The sequence below is a fragment of the Equus caballus genome, chromosome 21 (assembly GCF_041296265.1).
Source record: "Equus caballus isolate H_3958 breed thoroughbred chromosome 21, TB-T2T, whole genome shotgun sequence".
In the NCBI taxonomy this organism is placed as follows: domain Eukaryota; kingdom Metazoa; phylum Chordata; class Mammalia; order Perissodactyla; family Equidae; genus Equus; species Equus caballus.
Window position 1 is genome coordinate 13,478,076 of NC_091704.1, and position 25,491 is coordinate 13,503,566.

Below are 25,491 nucleotides of genomic sequence, written 5' to 3' on the forward strand. Positions count from 1 at the left end.
CTGGTCAGAATGGGTATAATTAACGTCAGGAAACAAGTGTTGGAGAGGATGTGGAGAGGAGGGAACCCTCATACAGTGCTGGTGGGAGTGAAAACTGGGTGCAGCCACTAGGGAAAGCAGTATGGAGTATCCTTAGAAAATTAAGAATAGATCTACCACATGATCCAGCTATCCCACTGCTGGGTATATTTCCAAAGATCTTGAAAACGCAAATGCACAAAGATACATGCATCCCTATGTTCATCGCAGCATTATTCACAACAGCCAAGACTTGGAAGCAACCTAGGTGCCCATCAGGGGATGAATGGATAAGGAAGATGTAGCATATATACACAATGGAATACTACTCAGCCATAAGAAATGATGAAATTCAGCCACTTGTGACAACATGGATGGTCCTTGAGGGCATTAGGCCTAGTGAAATCAGTCAGAAGGTGAAAGTCAAATACCATATGATCTCATTCATACATAGAACATAAAGACAACGACAAACAAACACACCGCATTGGAGACTGGATTGGTGGTTACCATTGGGGAAGGTGGGGAGGGAAAAAGGGGTGATTAGGCTCACATGTGAGGGGACGCACTATAATTAGTTTTTGGGTGGTGAACATGACATAATCTACACAGAATTTGAAATATATTACAATGTACATCTGAAAGCTATATATTGTTATAATCCAATGCTACTACAATTAAAACAATTAAAAATTAAATAAAAGATAAAGAAAACTAAAAAGAAGAAAATTTCATTATTACAAAAATTATGACAAGTTGCTTCTCTTGAAAGAAAAATGTAATGAGATATGATATTTCTGTGTAATAGAGTTTAAATACTATACTTGAGATGTCAAAGGAATAAATATAAAGAAAAAACAGGGAGTAATATTGAACTGAAAAATCATGTTATAAATAGAGAAGAAAAATACAATAAAAAAGCAAATTACATTATGAAGAAAAACAGTAAAAAGTGCTAAATTGGTTTATGACTTGAAAAAGAGATTCAAAAATCCTGAGGAAAGTAAATTCCAAAATACATTTGGAAACCACCAAATAATGTCAAAAATAAAATATATTGACTATGGTTGAAAAATATAACTAAAAAATAGTGTGAACATATATACCCAAATGCATTTTTTGAAAAAGTGATATAGCATTTTCTATAACTAAATATATCATGCAAAAATATGGAGTGATAAGCATAAAGTGAGAATTCCTTGGTAATCTGGGCAAAAACATCTAGCCATCTACATAGAGGCATTTCTAGCAGATCTGTGAATTTTCTTTTTTCTTTTTTTTTTTCTTTTAAAGAGTGGCACCTGAGCTAATAACTATTGCCAATCTTCTTTTTTGTTTTTCTGCTTGTTCTCCCCAAATCCCCCCAGTACATAGTTGTATATTTTTTAATTGTGAGTCCTAGTTTCGGCACGTTGGGACGCCACCTCAGCATGGCCTGATGATCAGTGCCCTGTCCGTGCCCGGGATCCAAACCAGTGAAACCCTGATTCGCCAAAGCAGAGTGCAGGCATTTAACCACTCAGCCATGGCGCTGGCCCCTGAATTTTCTTTAACGATGTAAAATTATAGGAAAAATATGGCAATATTTACCAAAGACTTAGTGGAATGTCTTTTAAAAGCAAAATCGTTCTTCAACTTTTAAGAAAATAAATTTTAATAAGTGATGCTTTAAGAAATAGAGTACCCATATGTACTTTATAATAAAATTGTTTAGGACAAACCTTAGCCTAGCAAATGATGAATGGAGGAACTATGTTACCGAGGTTTGTAATGATACTGACAGTCATTTCATAATAACACATGAGGAAATAAGAACACACCTGACTAAATAAATGAAGATGGGGAAAATAGACACAAGCGTCACAAATCGTGATCCTGTGTATGTAATAATATAGTCAAAAAGCTCCAGAGGTTGTGGGGTGGATATGGGAGTATGAATAAGGACTGCTCTGTCCATCAATATCTACAAGCCTTTCTTGCCATTTATATCTTCACAAAACCAACACCTTCCTTGGCAGAGCCACCAGTCACAATTTAAACCTGGTGAGTCAGTTAATAGAGATGTCACTATAAGTACATTATTAAAATAATTATGTATAAGTTTACTTTAAAAGGTTTAAATACGAATAATATAACTAAAAAAAATAAATTGGGTGCCATTTTAGAAAATGGTAGAATTTATAAATTTACTAGTTTATTTTTCTATTGGTTGATGGTAAATAAATGATGTAGAAACACTCAAGAATTAAATATTTACATACATTATTTTTAGTGTAATAGTAATCAAACGACATAGGAAGCTATGAGCTCTCAAACATATAAACACTCAAACACGTAATTAACATGCAGAGAGAGAGAAGGAAAAACAAAGTTAAAAAAAGAGAAGTAGCAAACATAAGAAGCAAGAAAAGAAACTAAACATTTATGATATGTATAAATGGAAACGGAATGGATACACCTGTTAAAAATGAAAGGACATTATACTGAATTAAAGGCAAACCTAAATTCATTGCAATAAAAAATGCATCTCTAATGGACCTTGTGGTTGTCTTGTTTGCCATCAAATAGTTTCCAGCACCTTCAAATGTGCTTTTCCCTCCACTAGAGGTTGGGAAGTTAAAATCTATGTATGGATTCTCTCTTTATTGAAATTTCTCATTTGATTTAGGATGTAAAATAGAGGTGCATGTGAGCAGATTTAGATGGTGGAAATGTGCTAGAGGCCACCTTCTTAGCTTTTTTTTTTTTTTTTCCTCTTAGCATGGAGACTTTTTATTCTTCCTACAGCAGCATGTTGTTGTACGTAGAATTCAGAGGCAAGAGCAACAGCACCATCAAAAGGAAGAATAAAATCAAGAAATGTCACTAAAAGTCCACTGGGATTGTTTTAAGTGTGTCATTTTTTTGTGTAAAATCGCAGATCTCCATGCTTACTATGTCGAGGTTTCCTTCTGGTTACTTTTATGCCTCCTGGTGGAGTGTGATAATTGTTCATTATCAATGTTGCACATTTTGTGGACATTTATTTCTGTGCATTTTAGGATGTTTCTTTTTTGGAGAGGTTTTTCTTTTTACTGCATCTTATAATTGGTTGTTCTTGGCTTACAGGAAATATACTGATTTAACTTTAATAAGTAGCCACCTCACTGAAATCTGACTAGGTTATTTTTGTATTGACTTTTTTGTTCCGGTTACGAGGCTTTACAGGAGATTTATTATTTAATCCCCTTATTTAATCCTTCTCATTTAATCCTGTGCAGCAGAAATGGGTTTTTTCTGGATCAAGTTCTCTAGTGTCTGCTCTAGCCCACCTCTCCAAACATCCTTGGCTTTCTCCATCTTACTCTCTAGGCTCCCAGGGCTGTTGGAGCTCCTCCTGTTTGGGAAAATATCAATATTATTATTTTTGTTTTAAAAACCTAACAATTGCTACCTCCCCTTCCTAGATTACTTCCCCGACCAATAATTACAATTCTATGATTTTCTTTATGTCTTCACAAAAACAATACCTTCTCGGGAGACTGGCTGACCCCATGGCCAAGTGGTTAAGTTTGCACACTCCACTTTGGTGGCCAGGGGTTCACAGGTTTGGATCCTAGGTGCAGACCAACATACTGCTCACTGGGCCATGCTGTGGAGGCATCCCACATAGAAGAACTAGAATCACTTACAACTAAGATATGCCACTATGTACTGGGGAGTGGTGGGGTGGGGAGAGGAAGATTGGCAACAGATGTTAGCTCAGGACCAATCTTCCTCACCAAAAAAAAAAAAGAGCATACCTTTAAAAAAAAAACCTTCTCAGAGAAGTCTTGTCACTACAACTCTCCTCCAATACAATTCTATTTCATTATTCTGTTTTATGTTCTGTTTAATACTATACCATGTTTCAATCCTTTATGTCAACCTTTCTCCAGATATTTAGTTTTGTGTTTCTTCTATAAATGATGTATAGATTATATGCATTTAATCAGTGTGACTGCTGAAATCTTTAATAATCAATTTAATCCAAAATTTTTTATCATGCTTACAGATATATTTATACTTATTTCTAGGAGTTTTTGCTATTTTATTTTCATTTAGTCTGATCTTTGTTCTCTTTTTTTTCATTTTCTAATGTTTCTTTCTGTTTGAGTGATTGAGTTTTCATTGCCTAACGACTATTATCTTTTTGCTTTGAAAATGTCCATTTTACTTTTTATCTTATTTGACATAATAAAAAAATGTGTATGAAAACTATGTTTTCTCTAGACAGATTACCAATACACAGACATACACATACCTACACTTACCTGGGAGACCAAAGGAAATACAATTTATCTTACTTTTACTTTCTATGCTTTCTTCACTTTTTAAACGTTGATTTTTGGGGGAAGTTTATTTCACATTTTATGAGCATATTGCATACCTAAATATATATCAAACGAAATTTAGATATGACTAGTAGGATTATCTGTTTCTTTGCTCAGTATTTTTTCTAATAAACTAGATTATCTCTATCAACCAAAATATTATTTCTCTACTGTAGTGTGTTCTTAAATAACTATTTTAGAAAAGTTATGTGTTTGGCAATGTTTTGGAAGCTTTGTATGTCCTCAAATCCATTTGCATTATTTTGTCACTTAATGCCACATTACATGGATATAGAATTATTAATACTCTACCTATCTTCTAGAATCCAACGTGGTTGATAAATTACCAGATGTGAGTCTAGTTTATGTATAGGTAGATTTTTTGTTCCTCCTCTGAGAACATAATATTTGTGTTTATTAATGTCAATATGATGTGTATATTTTGGAATTTTTAAATATTTGTTCTTATTTACTGGGCCCAGTACCTGCATTATCTTTTGGATATTGAGGACAGGCATCTTTCCTCATCTCAAAAAAAATTAGTTTCTACCATTCTGTCCTGCTAATCTTCTTTATTTAGTGCATCCTGGAGGAGTCATCTGGTGCACCGTGCACGCAGTTGTGCACTAGGGAAGAATAGCACTGGCCGGGGAGAGGAGATTGTGCACAGCTTTCCCACCTCTGTGGTCAGTGGCATCCCACCGGCAACTCGAATTTACCATAGCAGGAGTATGTACTCTATGGAAATTGGAAAACACTGTAAATCATGCACTTTTTTTTTTATATTCTGTTTGGAGAGATGATTAACACACTACTCCCTTCATCTTTGATCATTTTTTAATTTTATGATATATATTTATATATTTTATGTAATATATAATACGTATTATGTACATCTTTACATATGTTTTTTATAAAATACATACTTTTTTCACAGTATAGAAAGCATATGCATATTCTATCTTCCATTTGGTAAACTATTTTTCAGCTGTGTCTGTTCTACTCTTGAGTTCTATTACTGTCTTTTTCTTCTAGATTTAATAGCTTTTTTTTAGAGACACATATTTCCCAGTTCTTTTTTATCCTGTCCACTATTTTTGAAACTACCCTGCCATGGTGGTCTAGTGGTTAAGATTCAGTGCTCTCACCATCTTGGTTCTAGTTTGTTTTATGGTCAAGGAACCACATGACCCGTCTGTCGGTTTCCACACTGTGGTGCTATGTGTTGCTGTGATGATGAAAGCTCTGCCACCGGGATCTCAAATACCAGCAGGTATGGTGGGTAGGTTTCAGTGGAGCTTCCAGACTAGACAGACTATGAAGAAGGACCTGGCCACCCACTTCCAAAAATTTGGCCGTGAAAGCCCTATGAATAGCAGCAGAGCATTGTCCTACATGGTGCTGGAAGATGAGAGGCCTGCACAGAAAGACCAAGCTAGCTTCCCTTTTGCTGTAATAGCATTACTAGGAGTCAGAATTGACTTGACTAACAACAACACATTTCTGAAACTATTTTAAAGTTCTTTTTACTTTATTTAGAATCTTTCTGCAATATTTAGTAATTTCCTTTCTTTTACTTTCCTTCCTTCATTCTTTTTTTCCCTTTAGTTTACAGATTCTCCTTGAGGAGTTTGTTTACACTTAAATATGTGAAACATCTTCACAGTATTCTCTTCTTTTATATTTGAGTATCTTTCCTTACCCTACTGCTTGCTGAGACTCCCGCTATCATCTTAAGGCACGAATACAGCTTATCTGCTGAGAATTATGGTGAATCCTTTTCTTTTTTTTCATGCCTTGGATTGAAAAGCTCATCTTGTCACGTATGAGGGATGAGAGACCTCATCTTCAGCATCTCTACAAGTCATCCTGAATGAACCTCTTCAGAATCCCTGTCTTTGTGCCTATGAACTTCAAAGTTCAAAGTGCTTCCATTTCTTTTACTTTCTATTCATGCTAGAGTTTGTGCTGGGGGTTCCCTCAATTTTTTTTTCTGGGATCTTATGCTATGTTTTCTCATTTTTTGAATTCTTCAATATTTCCTATATATAAAGGGTAATATTTCTTGTTTTTTACTATTTTAAAAAAGTACATTTCAGTCATTTCATGGTATTTGGAGAGGTGGTGGAACCACATATGCATTAAATGATTTTCATTGTATAGTTTAAAAACAATTACAATATTGAATGATTATATAGCAAGGCAAGACTTCCTTTTTCTTGTATGGATAAAGTGGAAAAATGTTTTGGAAAACAAATTTATGTGTCCCTGTTTTTGCCTTACCAGTTGCATTTCTAAAACTAGAAATACATAAAATAAACAGAGAGTACAAATGAGAAATTATGCTCAATGTAGTTATTAATCAAATATAAAAATGTAAACACTAAATCTATCCAACGATAGGGAAACATTTTAATAAATTATTTATATTTTTGGAGATACTTTTGGATATCTTTGAATATTTTTGGATATATTTTTGGAAGCATTTTAACAAATTATATTTTTAGAGATAATTCAATACATAGAAAAGCTCACAATAATATAAATTTTAAAAGGTCATATGGAATCATATATGCACTATATTATAAAGGCAATATAAATATATTATCATAGAAAAACTCTGCATTAAATACAGAAAAATGGTAACAAGATATTTTCAAATGTGTTTCCATTTTCATCCAAGACTAAGTTCTTTTGTTCAGCTTGTTTTCCGTATGTTTGCTGTTCCTTTTATACTATTTGCTGCTTTCTTTTGGAGGGAAGATATGTCTATCATCTCTTTGTTGTAGAGTATATTGTATTTATCTGTATTTTATTCTAGCTATACTTTTCTTCTGACCTATGTTAGCATTTAATTTGTGCTGTATGACAATAATTTGATTTTATTAATGGAATCTCTTTTCCATATTACCTTTAAATGGGTTTTAATTTTGTCTTTGCATGATTTTTTTTGAAGTAGCTCTTTCTACATAAAGTGTGGCTTCCTTGACTTTGTACCTGATTTTCTTTTCATTTTTAGCTGTTTCTTTTATCAAATTGATATTTTGTGTCACAGAGGTCATATTTTATTTAAGTTGATTTATATTCTGACATACATATATTCTGTCCTGTGTCATTTCTTTAACGTGTAAAGAAGTGATGATTTTATAAATGTGAGGTTTCTTGTAAAGTTTCTTCTCTCCTTGGGTACAGTAAATGAAAGCTTGCATTCCGAAACATGTTCCATTAAGTTCCCAATTCTTCCTTTCATTCGTGGGGAATTCACATAAAATTCTGGAAAACAAATTCAACCAGTATTTTATAACTTTTCTTTCTGTCTCCCATTTTACCTTCAATCTAGTTTTTTTGGAAGTAGACACAGGTCCAAACATTTTCTTTAACCTTTGTAGACTGACAACAACATTCTGGTACAAAGATGAGTTTTAGATGATCCTAGTTTTGTTTTACGTCATCATAAGTCTAAATCAGATGAAAGCCCACAGAGATTCTGTGTGAATTTTACTTCCTGTTAGAATGCTTCTTTCTTTCCTTGTGGGAATCATAATGAAAGATGAGAGTAAAATTCAGAATGTGGATTAAATCAATTTTTCTATATTTGCATAATTCCCTTAAAATGCTTGAGATTAACAAATTCATAAAGTTCACTTTGAAGAGAGAAAGGGATAGAGAGAATGACACACAATCTCTCCCACTTTCACTCAAATTCTATACCCTTTAAGGAAAAGGGGAATAAACTTAAATAATACATGGCTTGATCTTCTTGACTAAAGCTTACTTATTTTATTTCTTTATTATTCAAATTATTTCATAATTTGCATCACAAACATAATCAGAGTATCACAATTTTGAATTATATTTGTATTTTTTATAATAGAAATGAGCTAATATATTGGGACTTGTCCATTCGCTGGTTTAAACTGACATTGTGGAAAAATGGTCATACATTTTGTAGAAGTTTATTATATATATAACACATGTGAAAATGTAGAAATACAGTATGTTTTATGTTCTATGATAACATATAATATGAAACAATTAATTTTGCCCACAGTGTGAGGTGGATGGTGTTTCCAGATAGCTGGAGAGTTCAGGTAACATTTCAGTTAAGCTTTTAGAAAGAAGTAGATATTTGCCAGTTATACCAGTGCTCCAGGGTGAAATAATTTGTGAATGAAAGTCGAAGGCATGGCTAAGGAAAAGCAAAGAGTTTTCTGTAGAAAGAACATAGAGTCTTGGAATTCATGATGAGGATGTTTGGGAATAATGAAACACCATTGTGGCTTGAGAATACTAGCTTCTTATAGAGTTCTTTCTTTTCTACTCTTTATGACACTGTACAAGAAATCAGTACTTAGAACAAATAACCCATGAGCTAAGAATAGCCTGGCAGCTTTTGCCTATGCATGTATCCTTTCTGAACCAAAACCACTTCCCATTGTCAGTGTCCTCAAGGCCCCTTTCACATCTTTGTTTCTCAGAGTGTAGATAACGGGGTTTAAGAGTGGAGTGACTATGGTGTAGAAAAGAGAGACAAACTTTCCTTGGTTTTTGGAGCTGCTTTTGGCTGGCTGAAGGTACATGAAGATGATGGTCCCATAGAAAATGACGACAACAATCAGGTGGGAGGAACAAGTCCCAAAAGCTTTCGAGCGCCCTGCTGCTGATTTGATCCTCAGCACAGCTTGGGTTATAAAGCCATAGGAGGCTAAGATGAGTGACACAGGGATAATTAGAAAGACCACACTGGCCACAAAGAGTTCTACCTCATTGAAAGTTGTGTCCACACAGGCAAGTTTGACGAGCACTGGCACCTCACAGAAAATGTGGTCCAGTTTGCTGTGACCACAAAGAGGGAGCTGCACAGTAAGGGAGCACTGAATCAGGGAGGTGATGAGGCCACTGAGCCATGCTATACTGGCCAGGGATGCAGACAGCTGAGGATGCATAATGGTTGTGTAAAGCAGAGGCTGACAGACAGCAGCATAGCGGTCATAAGCCATAACTGCCAGAAGAATACACTCAGAGGAGCCCAAACCCGTGGCCACATAGAGCTGGGCCACACATCCACCATAGCTCATGGTCTTGTCTCTCTTACCCATGGTAACCAGCAACTGTGGGGCAACACTGGTAGTGAAGCAAATGTCCACACAAGAGAGGTTGCCGAGGAAAAAGTACATTGGTGTGTGGAGTTTGGGGTCCAGGAAAGACACCAAAATGATGGCTGTGTTCCCCAAAAGTTTTAAGATGTAGAAGAGCAAAATTATGACAAAAAGGATCCTCTCTAGCTGGGGCTGATCTGAAAATCCCAGGAGAAGAAATCCCTCTTCAGAGCTATTGTTGCTTTCCTCCATTGCCCTGCAGACTTCAATTCATAATATGATTGATATTCTGGAGAAAGAAAGTGATGAGGTGAACATTGGTAAGCTGTTATTGTTTCCAATGTGATTATTTCCCTTTACTAACATTCAGCCCTGTTGTAAAGACTGACAGCACTTTCCTCAGTGTGCATCCTTTGACAGGAAAGGCTCCTCCTTTGGTTTCCTTGAAGCAGATTTCATTCTTTCTAATGGCAACAGCTCCAGTGCAAACACCAGCACAAAGACCACTTGTTTACATCCATCATCCAAGCAGCTATCATCTGCCCCTCGTTCTTCCTCAAGCAGAGACATGTCTGTAGATTTAATGATGTTCACTTGTAAGACTCTATCAGAGTGGGTTTGATACTCTGAGTAGAGTCTTCTAACACATATTTTTAAATTAAACAGTGGCAGATAGAGATAGAGTTGGCATTAGGAAAAATAACACAGACATCTGTGGAGAAAATATAGCTTAGAGGTTGGTAGTGATGGTACATCTTAGGCATGGGGAGAAGTCTGAAGTGGTGTGGCAGAGAAGGGAACTGCTGAAGAGGTGATCTTGAGTGGAGAGGATGGAGAGTAAGAGAGAATCAAATTGGCACCAATCTGATGGCCACTCAATGTTTTGGACGCTGGCATTTGCTTCACACAGTTTGAGCTGCTGATGTTTTTAAGTAAACGCCCAGAGAACAATCTTGCACACACATTATTCCATGGTTTCTTTTTCACTTCCCACCTTCTTCTCTTTACTTACCTCTTTTCCAGTTATTTTTCATATTTCTTGATTATTGTAGCTTAACTTACAAGTATTTAGGGATGACAGAGGAGTAGTTTATCTTGGCTTTCTCTTTTATAGACACTCCCACTTAAATGAAACTCAAGTATCAAAATATTAACTTTTGAAACAGTTTAATGCTGCTTATAGTCACCCAATTATTTATTATTTCCATTTTAAAATTTACTTTGAATACATTAAATTTTAGTATATAGTGTTTGAAAAATAAAAAACATACACAAATTTAAAAAATAACATTTACTTCTATATCCTCATCCAAGTATGCTCACTCCTAACTGCTTAGTGCACTAAGAGAAGCAACTTAGCGATGTTAAACAATCTACTTTCATCTCTGTATTCCTCACTTATCATCTCTACTTTAGCAATAATTCATGTGCCTACATTTATAATGGGTAAAAATATTAAGCTGGTGATCATCAAATTATAATATAATTTCTTAAAATAACCAAATATATATTTTTTAATTTTGATATCTTATCACACACTTGTAAACTTACTATATACACCAAAACTTGCTTTTTAGTATTATCCTATATGAAAAGCTAAAAAATTACCTTATTTTCCAAGACTGCACACATTTCTATCATGTTACAAACGTTACTTAATTGTTTCACTATATGTCATTAAAGTTGTTTACAGTTTATTACTATAAGGGATAAAATTACAAAAAAATGCATGCATTTACCTATATTTTGTTTTATTTAATTTAAATATTCCCAGAAATAGAATTAGCTGCTAAAATATATGAAAATGTATACTGTTTGCAAACATTACAGTTGTAGTACAATAAGTGCTCCTTCCTGGTGTGTTTGAATGCTACTCATTTTAACTTATCATGAGCAAATTAAATTTTATTATTTTTAGCCCCTAATATAATTTGTGAAATCATTGTTTTAATATTTATTTTAAGTTGAAGTTATTTGTTATTCGCATTTATTAAATTTTTCTTTACTTATTCTTATATTTTGCCTATTTTTCAATTGATATATTTGCATATTAAATTGATCCATTTATGAGCAAAGCCAGTGGCCTCTTCTTTTATTTTTATGCAAATATTTTATTTCAAGATATCATAACCAATATTCAAAAACTACTATCAAAGTGTAATTGCCTAACATCAAACCAAAATAAGATGCAGAATGTGTAAAATGAAATATATGTATATATTAGTATATATCTATAATTGTGTGTGTATATAAAATAACATTAAATCTACTTCAAAATAAATGAAAAAAATACTTAAAACAGAAGACTTACACATACTCAGCATACATGGTCAATGGACATCAGGACCAATGTATTTGCTACATGTCATAATCCACAGCAAAAATATATATTTCCTTGCAAAGGAGCAAGTCACAGAACACAAAGTGAAATCTACTCTAGCTTTGCTACTGCCAAGAGAAAATAAAAAATAAAATGATATTTTGGTTGTATTTATATTCATTAATAAAATGAAGATGATGAAATGTTAAACGTATATAGGCATATGGCTGTGATTTATTTGGCAGGGCCACTGACTGAGGTCCCATATATGATGAGGCCTCAAGCTATGACCCACATTCAGCTGAGACTGCAGGCTGGGATATGTGTTGAGTAAGGTCGCTGTCTCCTTTCTACAGTCATGTGGATTCACAGGCTTGGCTCAATGGATGAACTGGACCTAACTGATCATGGTGCCCAGTCTACAACTTTGTTCAGATATGGAGTCCAATCTATAGCCTCACTGAAAATAGAGTCCAGCCAGTGGCTGGAGAGTACCTCCTTGCCAGGAACCCAACCAAGGTTGACTGTAGAGCCCAGGCTGTGAATCCGTACAATAACAGGATTTAGTCAGCAGCATTGCCTCATCATAGAGCTCAGCCTGTAGCCTCATCCATTTGCAGAATCTAACTAGTGGCACTCCCTGGCTAGTGATCACAGCAGGAATCCCCGCCTGGCCAGGAGACCCAGTCAGTGGCCCCACATAAAAGCAAAGTTCAGCCAGCTGCTATGCCCTACTGCCAAGACCACTCAGAGAAGCCATTAGACTATAGAGTAAAGCCAGTGGCCCCACCCATACAGGGAGCCCAGACAGAGACCCCACCTGATCAAGGAGCCCAGCCAGTTGGACTGCCCTAGCGGAGCTCAGGCAGAGGTCCTACCTGATTGTAAAGTCCTGGCTCTAGTCTTGCACAACCAGAGACTTGGCAGAATTTCCCACCTCCTCATACATACTACAGGGTAGCATGGCTAAATACCAGATTTGAATGACTGATAAAATCTTTCTTTGTCAAAGTGGGCCTGTCAAGAATGGAAAAGATGATCACTTCCTCAAATGTGCAGAAACCAACATGAGGATACAAAGATCATGAAGACAATGGCAAACATGACACCACCAATGGAAACTAATAAAACTCCAATAACTGACTGTAAAGGAAGGGATATCTATGAACTGACTGACAAAGAACTAAGAATCATTCCTTTAAATAAGCTCAGCGAACTATAAGAAAACCCAGATAGACAACTAAATGAAATCAGGAAAAGAGTACATGAATGAAATGACATGTTCAGCAAAGAAAAACACACATAAAAATGCAAAGAAATCCTATAACTGTAGAATTCAATGGTTGACAGAAAATTCAATGGCAGGTTTCAACAACAAATTTGATCAAGAAGAAGAATGAATCAGTGAATTCAAAACCAAGTCATTTAAAATTATCCATTTATGGAAGTTAAAAGAAAAAAGAAGGATAAAGTGTGAACAAAACTCTACAGAATTTATATAACTCCATCAAGATACAGAATAGGAACATTACGGGAGTGTGAGAAGGGGGATAGAAAAAGTTTATCTAAGGAAAGAATAACTAAAAACTCCTAAATTTGAGTAGAGATATGGACATCCAAGTACATGAAGCTCAAAGATTCCCAGATTCATGAAAAAAGGGCTTCACTGAGACACAATGTAATCAAAATGTGAAAAGACAAAGATAAAATTTTGAAAGCAACAAGAGAAAAAAGAGACTCATCATATATAGGGGAACTCCCATAAGGGAATCAGTAGATTTTTCAGGTACCTTGCAGGTCAGGGAAGAATGGGAGGATACAGTCAATGTACTGAAAGAAACTCAACCAAGAATATTCAACCTGGTAAACTGTCCTTCAGAAATGAAGGACAGATAAAAACACTCCTCCCCTCCTCCCAAAAAATGAAGGGAGTCCATTAGCATTAAAAATACACTACAAGAAAGGCTAACGAGAGTTCTTCAAGTCAAAATGAAAGGATGATAATTAACAACATAAAAGTATATGAACACATAAGGTCACTGGTAAAGGTAAATATATAGTGAAATTCAGAATTCTCTAATATTGTAATGGTGGTGTATAAGACACTTTTAACTTTAGTACAGAGTTAAACCATAAAGATATTAAACTAACTATAACTGTGATAATTTGATAATGGATACACAGTTTAGAAGATGTAAATTGTAACAATGATAACATCTAATGTGAGAGGGGAGAAGTAAAATTATAGACTTTTTGTATTTGATCAAAGTCAAATTGGAATCAGCTTAAAAGAGGACGTTACATCTATAAGATGTTTGATGTAAGTCTCATGACAATCAGAAAGGAAAAGTCCTTAGTAGACAAAAAAACATAAAGAGAAAAGAATTAAAGCATGTCACCACAAAAAGTGATGGAATAAAAATAAGACAGTAAGAGAGGAAGAAAGGAAGATGGGAAATACAAAACAATAAGAAAATTAAAAATGGCAATAGTAAGTCCTTACATATCAATAATAACATTAAACATAAGTTGACTAACTTCTCTTATCAAAGACATACAGGGCTGAATGGATAAGTGAAGAGCATAAAGCTGTATGCTGCCACATGAGACTCGCTTCAGCTTTAAGGACAGACACAGGCTGAGAGTGAAGGCATGGAAAAAGGTATTCCATGCAAATGATAACCAAAAGACGGCAGAGTGGCTACATTTATATCAGATAATATTGATTTATTTCAACAACTCACAAGAGATAATGAAGATCACTGTATAATAATAAACGGCATCAATTCAAGAGGATGAGTTGACAATAATTCTGTAAACATATACGACCCCACATTGGAGCAGCTATAAATATTAGGCAAATACTAGCAGATCTGAAGAGAGTAACATAACACTACAATAATACTACAGAACATCAACACCCCACTTTCAACAATAGATGGATCTTCCAGACAGAAAATGAGTAAGGAAACATTGGATTTAAGCTATACTTTAGGGCAAATGGACCTAACAGCAGACACATACAGGACATTCTATCCAATTGCAGCAGTACGTTCATTTCTTCTCAAGTGTACACAGAAAATTCTCCATGATAGATAATACAGCAGGCCACAAAAAAGTCTTAATAAAATCAGCAAAAGTGAAATAATGTAGGGTATGTTTTCTGATCACAATAAAATAAATCTAGAATTCAATAACAGAAAGAAAATTGGAAAATTTACATACACGTGGGAATTAAACATTGCATTCCTGAACAACTGATTGGCCAAAGGAAAAATAAAAAGAGAAATAAAAAACTCTTGAGACAAATGAAAATGGAAACACAACACACCAATATGTATGGAATTCAGCAAAAGGATTTTTAAGAGGAAAGCCGTTGATTTGAATGAGAGGAAGAGGTCAAACAAGAGTGTTAGGCCTCAGATACTGAACGCTAGAATGACAACCAAAAAAAGTTGTGGTGTGAGTGTTACACTTAAGATGAAACTGTCCACATAGGAAATATTTGTAGGTTCTAGTTGAAAAGAGATATGGTAATAACACATTTCCCAATATTGGTCAGAAATTTAAATTTAAAGGTAAATTAATTTTCTCAAGTGACTAAACTTCATGTGGTTAATTTACTTAAACTTCCAAACAACCATTTTGAGGAATATACAGTACGTATTTCTTTATATTATTACAAATGTGATGTAGGCGCAGGCCTGGTGGTGTAGTGGTTAAGTTCGTGTGCTCCACTTCGGTGGCCTGGGGTTCTCAGGTTCAGATGCGGGGTGCAGACCTACACACTGCTCATCAAGCCACACCATGGCAGTGCCCCACATAAAATAGAGGAAGATTGGCAAAGATATTAGCTCAGGGCCAATCTTCCTCACCAACATTTTTTTTAAAAAAGCATTTTCAAAAAGTCCATCCTGTGCCAGGTACCGAGCCCAACCTGGGAGATGCCTAATCAAAATTACGTAAGACAAGAATGAAGCTTTAAATATTTTGCTACAACTAATAATTATATGAATAATGTCAAAGCTTTCTTTATAGTATAATAAGATTAGGCACAAAAGGAGCGGTTTTAGTATTGTGTTTCCTCTGATTTGTAGAGAATATTCATATCCAGTAAAATTAATCAATTGGTATAAAATCATGCCAGTTTCTGATATTCTTTATGTTTACCAAAGTCTGCTCCTTAAAAGCAAGTGATCATTGTGGTGCAATCTATTTGATGTAATACTACCTCATCATATTATTTGGAGGAAATTTGGAAGAGAAAATTACATTTTAATGCTTCAAAACCTACATGGTCATGAACATGGCTTGACTTGCATTGGAGATGGGTTGAGTTTAGGGATATATTTAAATTCCGCTATAATCTCTGGCAGTAATCAATCACCAAGTTTACCTCTAGATCTCGATACAACTTGTTCTTTCTAATGCAGGATTCTGTAATTTCTTCTTTAAACAATTACGAGTCACATAAATTCACATATTTTGGAATACCTGATATTGCGGGTGATCCCAGCATCTTCATAGATGATCCCTTTGGTTTTAGTACTTTGGTGTGATGCCATTTATAAATATTGGATAACACAGATGGGAAAAAATGAAGTTGCTAGGGAAAATAATGTAAAAGTGACGCTAGAGGGAGAAAAGGGAGCAGATTCACTCTTAGTAACATGCAAGAGTTTGGATTCTTGGCCACTTTCTCTATATAATTGCTTATTTGGGGATTAGGAGAGTAAAATCCACGGAGTAACCATAAACTCTACATTTTGAATCTAAAACAGTGAGTAAATCTGAAAGGAAATGGAGGAGAACAGGGTCTCCTCATGCAGACAACACACCTAGGTTTAGGGTGGCTCTTGTTTATACTGGTAACACCACCGGGACTGTGATCCCAACCCAGCAATTAGACTGGGAGAGATTCAGTGGAGATTTAGGGTCCAGAGATCACTTCTTCTGGGAAAAAATCTCACTATCCAATTGATCTGAATACTCACAATAGAATTCTAATGGACAGAACATATACAATTACAGTTATGTACGTGGATTTATTTTTTAGTGTTTAACAAAAAATAACTACATCTATTAATTTTTCCAACAAAATTTTGAAATTTGAAATTAAAAACTGAAATTTATTTATTAAAGAATAAAATATAAACAAAGAGTGGCACTTGGAATAAAATAAGGAAAATAAAGTTTAGATGAAGGAAAATATATTTCAAAAAATCATATTAAGTCAGGATTTTAAAAGGGATGCTATTTATTTTGTCTGGGACTACGATATTTGCTTATTTTCTCTAAGTAGGTGAAAGACTTTTAGAAGTCTTTTTAAATATGGAATTAATGTAACTTTATAGAATAACTAGGTACAAATCATAGTCATGATTTCTGTGAGAATTCTAAATTTAAAAAAATAATCAGATGTATGGAGACTTTCTTGAAATGAGGATGAGCAATCATAGAGTTCTTTTTTATAGAATATTTTATTACAGTGATAAAATATATATAACATAAGATTTACCATTTTAACCACTTTTAATTGTACAGTTCAGTGGCATTAACTACACTCATATTGTTGTGCCACCATCACCACCATCCATCTCCAGACTTCATTTCTTCTGGCAAACTGAAATCACACCCACTAAACATTAGCACCCCATTACCCTCTCCTCCCGATCCCTAGCAACCACCATTTTACTTCCTGTTTCTATGAATTTAGCTGCTTTAAGTACCTCGTATAAGTGGGGTTATACAGTATGAGTCCCTTTGTGACTGCCTTGTCTCACTTAGCAAAATGTCCTCAAAGTTCATCATGCTGTAGCATGCATCCACCAAGCGCTTCTTACTTCTCATGTCAGAAGAAAGCCTTAGCCTTCATAACAGACGTGCAGAGCTAGACAACTTTCACCAGTGAGGGCCTTCTGAATGAGAGGGCCAAATACAAGGTGTCGTGTTTATGAAAACAGGAGCCTGATATGCTAGCAGGATCCAGAAAGACTGACAAAAAGAGCATGACACAAAGCTATGCAAGGCTCCCTTCTCACTGGGGCACCCTTGAAGTCCTCAATGCTGCCCCTCAGCAAATAGTGTGCCTCAGGCCACCTGGCATATCTGTAAAGTATGTTACAATAGGATTTCGCTGATGGTTCACTTTTTATATTTAATGTCTATTATCATAAAGCTTCAGAGAAATTAATGTAAATAAAAATGACTGGCCCAGAATGGCACTATGAGTAAATGTCAAATCAATGGCTACATTTAAGGAAATTTTACTGTCTCAATGATAGTACTAAATTGCAAGATAAAAATAGAACTTGCTCCATAAAATACAGCATTTACTATATATTTTGTAGCACATTTTTTACCTTGTCTCTGAACTTTATTTTCTTCAAGTTTTATTGAGATATAATTGGCATATAACATTGTGTAAATTTAAGGTGGGAAATGTAATGATTTGATATGTGTGCATATTGCAAAATTATTACCACAAGAGGGTTAGTTAACATCTCCATCACCTCACATATTTCTTATTTTTTGTGTTTGGTAAGAACATTTAAGATCTACTCTCTTAGCAACTTTCAGGTATATAATACAGCATTGTCAACTATAGTCACGATGCTATACATCACCCCCAGAACTTATTAATCTTATCACTGGAAGTTTGTAAACTTTTACAAATATCTCCCCGTTTCCCCCACCTGCATCCCATGGTAATCACTATTTACTCTGTTTCTATGAATTCAGCCTTTTTAGATTCCACATATAAGTGATATCATATAGTAGTTGTCTTTCTCTGTCTGACATTTCACTTAGCATGATGCTGCCAAGGTCCATCCATGTTGTCACAAATTGCAGAATTTCCTTATATCTCATGGCTGAGTAGTAATCCATTGTATATACTTATACCATATCTTTTTTATTCATATATCAATGGGCACTTAGGTTGTTTCATATCTTGACTATTGTGAATAATGTTGCGATAAATATAATAGTGCAGATATCTCTTGGATATATGATTTTTGTTTACTTTGGATGTATACCCAGAAGTGGGATTATTGGATCATATACTAATTCTATTTTTAATTTTTCGAGGAATCTCTATACTATTTTCCATAATTTCTCCACCAATTGAGATTCCCCCCAACAGTACACAAGGGTTCCCTTTTCTACACATCCTTGCCATGTCTTGTGATCTCTTGTCTTCTTGACGATAGCCATTCTAACAGATGTTGAGGTGCTGTTGTTTTAACTTGCATTTCCCTGCTATTGGTGATGGAGAGCACCTTTTCATGTACCTATTGCTGTTTGTATGTCTTCTTTGGAATAATGTCGATTCAATTCTCTGCCCGTTTTTTAAATTAGATTATTTATTTATTTATTATTGAGTTCTATGAGTTCTTTATATATTTTGGATATTAACCCCATGTCAGATATATGATTTTTAAATATTTTCTCCCATTTCATAGATTGCCTTTTTATTTTGTTGATCATTACCTATGTTGTGCAAAAGTGATTTTAATTTGATGTACTCCCACTTGTTTATTTTTGCTTTTGTTGCCTTTGCTTTTGGTGTCACATCCAAAAATCAATGGCAAGACTGATGTTAAGGAGCTTATCCCCTATATTTTCTTTTAGGAGCTTTATGGCTTCAAGTCTTATGTTCAACTCTTTAACCCATTTTGAGTTGATTTTTGTGCATGGTTTAAGATAGTGGTCTATTTTTATTAATTTCCATGTGACTGTCCAGTTTTTCCAAATCCATTTATGGAAGAGACTGTTCTTTTCCTATTGTATATTCTTGGCTCTTTTGCCATAAATTTATTCAACAAATATTTCTGGGATTTCTATTTCGTTCCATTAATCTACAACTGTTTTTATGCCATGACTATATTGTTTCGATTACTATAGCTTTGTAATATATTTTGAAATCAGAAAGAGTGATGCCTCCAGTTTTTTTCTTCTTTCTTAAGATTGCTGTAGCTACTTAGGGTCTTTCCTGGTTACATACATGTTTTAGGATTGTTTTTCTATTTCTTGGAAAAAAGCCATTGGACTTTGGTAGGGATTGGATTTAATCTATATAGTTCTTGGTAGTATGGACATTTTAAAAATATTGATTCTTCCAATCTGTGGGCATGGAATATCATTCCATTTATTTGTGTCTTCTTTAATTTATTTTATCATTGTCTTATAATTTTCAGTATATACATATCTTTCAGCTCATTTGTTCAATTTATAGCTATTTTATTATTTTTGATGCTATCATAAGTGGGACTGTTTTCCTAACTTGTCTTTCTAATAGTTGACTGTGTATATGAACACAACTGATTTGTGTATATTGATTTTATATACTGAAAATTTACATAACTTGTTTGGTAATTCTGTTTTTTGGGAGGGCTGGTTTTAGGGTCTTCTCTATATAGTATCATGTCATCTGCAAATAGAGAAAATTTTATTTATTCCTTTCTGTTTAGGATGTATTTTATTTATTTTTTATTGCCTAATTTCTCTGGCTAGGACTTTCAATACTGTGTTGAATAAAGCTGTTGAGAGTGGGTATCCTTCTCTTGTTCCTGATGTTAGAACAAAAGCTTCAAGCCTTTCACCATTGAGTACGATATTAGCTGGTGGCTTGTCATATCTGGCCTATATTATGTTGAAGCATGTTCTCTTTATACCCAGTTTGTTGAAAATTTTTATTATGAGAAGAATTTGAATTTTGTCAAATGCTTTTTCTGTGTCTATTAGATAATCATGTGATTTTTATCTTGCATTCTATTAATGTGGCATATCACAATTGTTGATTTGCATGCGTCTAACCATTCTTGTCTCCCAGGGATAAATCCCAATTCATCATGGTGACTATTATTTTTAATGTGCTGTTGAAATTGGTTCACTAATATTTTATTGAGAATTTTTGTATCTCTATTTATCAGGAATATTTATCTATAGTTTTCTTGTAATGTTTTCATCTAGTTTTGGTATAATTCAGATGTTGCTGTTGTCAAATAATTTTGGAATTGTACCATTCTATTCTGTTTCTGGAAGAGTTTGAGAAGGATTAATATTAATTCTTCTTTAAATATTTGGGATAATTCACCAGTGAAGCAATATGGTCCTGGACTTTTTGTTCGTTGAGAAGTTTTGATTACTGATTCAATACCTTACTTATAATTGGCCTGTTCAGATTTTCTATTTCTCCATTATTCAGTCTTGGTAGGTTGTATGTTTCTAGGAATTTATCCATTTCTTCCAGGTTCTTCAATGTTTTGGTGTATTATTATTCATAGTAGTTTCTTGTGATCCTTTTTATTTGTGTGGTATCAGTTGTAATATCTCCTTTTTCATTGATAAGTTTATTTATTTGATTCATATATCCTTTTTTGCTTGGTTGTTCCAGCTAATGGATTATCTATTTCAATTACATTTTTAAAAACTAGCTCTTAGTTTCATTGATCTTTCAAAAGATTTTTAAAAACTTCCCCTGAGAATACCTTATTTGACGCAATGATTGTTAAGGAGTATGTAGTTCAATTATCATATATTTGTGAATATTCCAGTTTTTCTCCTATTAATTATTTCTAGTTTTATACCATGTGGTCAGAAATGATACTTGGCACAATTTCAGTCTTCCAAACTTCCTAAAATGTATTTTGTGAACTAAAATATGATTTATCCTGGCAATTTTCCTTGTGCACTTGACAAGAATGCATATTCTGCTGCTGTTGGATGGCATGTTCTGTATATGTCTAGAGGGTCTTTTTGCTTAAAGGATAGCTCATGTCCAATGTCCCCTTATAGATATCTGTCTGGATGATCTACCAATTGTTGAAAGTGTGATTTTGAATTCCCTACTATTATTTTTATCTATTTTTCCTTCAGATCTCTTTGTAGTTCTTAATATATTTTAGTGGTCAGATTTAGTGCATATATATTTATGACTATTTTATCCCCTTTATAAACTGATCTCTTTATCATTATATAATGCCCTTCTTTGTCTCTTTTCACAGTTTTTTGTTGAAAGCCTACATTGTCCAATAAAAGTTTGCTACCTCTGCTCTCTTTTGGTTATCACTTCCGTGGAATATCTTCTTCCTTCCCTTCACTCTGCACCTTGTGTGTTTTACTAATAAAGTCTTATAAAGACTTACTAAAAATGTCTTATAAATTGCTTTCTTGCTGTTTTGTAGTCACTTTACTCCTTTCCTTGTCTCTTGCTGTCTTCCTTGTGAATTGATGATTTTCTATAGTAGTTTGATTTCTTTCTCCTTCCTTTTTTTGTAACTACTGTAGGTTTTTACTTCGTGGTTACTAAGGAGCTTACAGAAAATACTTATAAGTTTCTATTTTACACTAACTTCATTCACTTACAAAAACGCTACCCTTTTACTCCTCCCTCTCTTATGTTTTTGGTTTCACAATTTCTTTCTTTTTATATTGCAAATTCATGAACACATTATTATAGCAATAGTATTTTTACTAAATTTTTTAAGCTTTTATTCTATAATTAAGTGGTTAACACAACACCATATTAGAGCATCAGCACATTTGAGCATTCTTATTTTGACTATATTTTTACCTTTAGCAATGTGTTGTGTATTTTCACGTTTTTATGTTACTAATCAATGTCTTCTCATTTTTGCTTGAGGAATTCTCCCCAGCCTTTTTTTCTAAGGCAATTCTAGTGGTGTTGAACTCCCTTAGCCTTTGTTTGTTATGGAAACTCTTTAACTTGCTTTCATTTCTGAAGGTGGATTTTTCTAGACAAAGTATTCTTAGTTGGCAGTTTTCTTTTTTTCAGCGTTTTTAATCTACCATCCTTTTCTCTCCTGATCTGCAAGGTCTCTGCTGAGAAATCTGCTGATGGCCTCATGGAGTTTCCCTTCTGTGAGAGTTGTTTTTTTTCTATAAATGCTTTTAAAATTCTCTCTTTGTCTTTTATTTTAGACAGTTTATAAATGTGTCTGGAGAAGATCACTTTGGATTTAAGTTTTGGTGTAACCAATTAACTACATCAACTTGGGTGTCTAAATCTCTGCCTAGATTTTGGAATTTTTCGTCGCTTTTTCCTTTAAAAAGCTTTCTGTCATCTTCTCCTTCTCTTCTCTTACTGGAACTCCAATGATTTTCAAATGTTTGTTTTAATGATATCTCATAATTTTTGTTGTCTTTCTTCATTGTTTTTTTCTTTTTTCTCTTCTGACTGGATAATTCCAAATTTCTTGTCTTCTGCTACACAGATTCTTTCTTCTTCTTGATTTATTCTCATGTTGATGCTCTCTAGTGCATTTTTACTGCAATCTTTGTATTTTTAGCTCTAGAATTTCATTTTTTTAAATTTTTATGACTTTTATCCATTGGCTAAACTTCTTATTTTGTGTATGGTTTTCCTGATTATTGAATCTTTTGTGTGTTTTCTTGCAGTTCATTAGACTTCCTTACAACAGCTATTTTTTTTTTTTTTCAGGAAGATTAGCCCTGAGCTAACTACTGCCAATCCTCCTCTTTTTGCTGAGGAAGACTGGCCCTGAGCTAACATCCATGCCCATCTTCTTCTACTTTATAAGTGGGGCACCTGCCACAGCATGGCTTTTGCCAAGCGGTGCCATGTCCGCACCTGGGATCCGAACCGGCAAATCCTGGGCCACCAAGAAGCAGAATGCGTGAATTTAACTGCTGCGCCACAAGGCTGACCCCACAACAGCTATTTTGACTTCTTTGTTGGGTATGTCACAGTTTTCCATATCTTTGGATTTGGCTTCTGGAAAATCATTGTGTTCTTTCGGTGGTGTCATCTTTCCTTGATTTTTCTTTTTCCTTGAAGTCTTGTATTTCTTTGTTTGCATAGGAATTAAAAGCAATCTCCTCCAGTCTTTACCGACTTGGAGAGGGAAATACCTTCTGTTTTCCCTGCTAGTGATTCTGATGCATTCTAGACTTTTCCTATTAGTCATTGGTTCTACACTTCTTGCTCCAACTTGTGGCAAATTTCTTAAGCTTGTATGCCTCCTCTGAATCCTGCAAATCCAGGCCAGGTGCTGACAGCCTCTCTTAGGCTTTCCCTAGGGTGGTGCTGAATGCTTGAATTTGTGCTTTCTCCCAAGCCTAGAGAACTGAGGAGGCTTTCTATGTGTATTCACTAGGCATCTGCAAAAGCTCACTCTCAGCACTGTTGGGAGTGCTCACAAGGAGCCAGCCATAGGGTCGGAGTATGTGTCAGTGAAGCATGTGGAGCCCTGGGGTGCCTGTGGGCCATTTGGGGAAATCCAATGTGACACATCTACAGTGGTAAATAGGTGGGCCTCCCAATGGATCTGAGATGCAGTCAGTGGGATCAGTGCATCCCTTTGATACATTCCATCCTGAGCCCTGTCTGCTGTTTTCCCAGCTGCTCACCACCCCCCAGTCATGCAGATCATGCTTCAGTAGTCTGGGTGGGATGAGAGAGAAATGCATTAGTTTGGAAGCATCTTACATAGCTGGAGAAGCCAGCTGCCCACTCACATATTCTCACTTCCTCTTGCACGAGAAATTATGAGCCAAGAAGTGTTCTCTTGGCACTGAACTATGCTGCTTTGGGGCAGGTCGATGTGAATAGAGTTAATCTTACTCTTTTCCATGCATACAATCATGTTTTTTCTTTCTTTTTTTTTTTTCGCTTCAACAGTGTGCTTGAACTTTTGTGCTGGATTCTTGTACTTAAACAAAGGTTCTCTTATCTGTAGGTTATTGCCTAAATAGGTGTTCTCCAGGGGCTCCTGGTTGGTGGTCAAGATGGACTTGAGCTGGTTCAGTGTCCACCACGAGAAGCAGGGTTTGTATGCCTGTTATCTGACACATAGGTGGGTGAGAGTCCTCTTGGGTCCCTTGGCATATGGTGCTGGTGACAGAACCAAAGATAAACATGGCTGTAGCCAAGTCCTCAGGGGCATGGAGTTGTTTCTGGATCTCCAGCTGGGAACACAGAAAGTGAGCCAGGTGCCTAGTTGCAGGCCTGTCTTCTCAAAGTGGTTCTTCTCAGTTTTGGGGTCCACCAGGCTTAAAATTTCATACCTGGATCCCAAAGCTGCTACAAAGGCACCTTTGTCCATTGATGGATTCTAAATTATTGTTGTTAAGGTAAGGGGTATGAGAAAGGGAAACTTTTTCAGCCATCTTGCTTGATTCTCACGTGGAGTTATTGATCTAGGTATTAGTTTAGATTCAAATCATCTAAATTAGGATCTTCACCTTAAACAGGAGGAACTAGAGCTCAGAGAAGCTGTGTAGGTTAAAAAAGGTCATAGCTCACAAGAGAGACAGGAGTAGAGCTTACACTTCAACTCAGAGACACAAATTCTTATGTCTAAGTTATATAGACCTAAAGAGACAGAAAAGCCAATTAGCAAGCAGAATATCACACAAATGAGTGGTATAGGTAAGACAAAAAATTCTCATATGAGAAAGAGGTTCAGTATAACTGAAAATACAGGTACAGTTTTATTTAATGAAATAGAGAAGGATTGTCTTATTCATTGACCTTTATCCAAAACATATATTCAATTTATTTTCAAATTTTCATTAACACAGATGAATGCTGAAATGCCACAATCACAGTTAAATAACAAGAACTGTGTTTGGGCAAGGCAATAAATTGAATTATTGTTTCTTAAGTAAATGACCAATGGTTGGAAATGACCAATATTAAATATTTTCCAGTAGTATG

At 34.9% G+C, this 25,491-nt stretch overlaps 1 protein-coding gene across 1 annotated transcript; it reads right to left on the reverse strand.

Moving 5' to 3' along the window:
• Positions 1-8,767: 8,767 nt before the first annotated feature.
• OR2G6 (olfactory receptor family 2 subfamily G member 6) lies at positions 8,768-9,721 on the reverse strand. Its single transcript, NM_001391803.1, is given in 1 exon segment — positions 8,768-9,721. A coding segment is annotated over 1 exon segment (954 nt).
• Between the last annotated feature and the right edge of the window lie 15,770 nt (positions 9,722-25,491).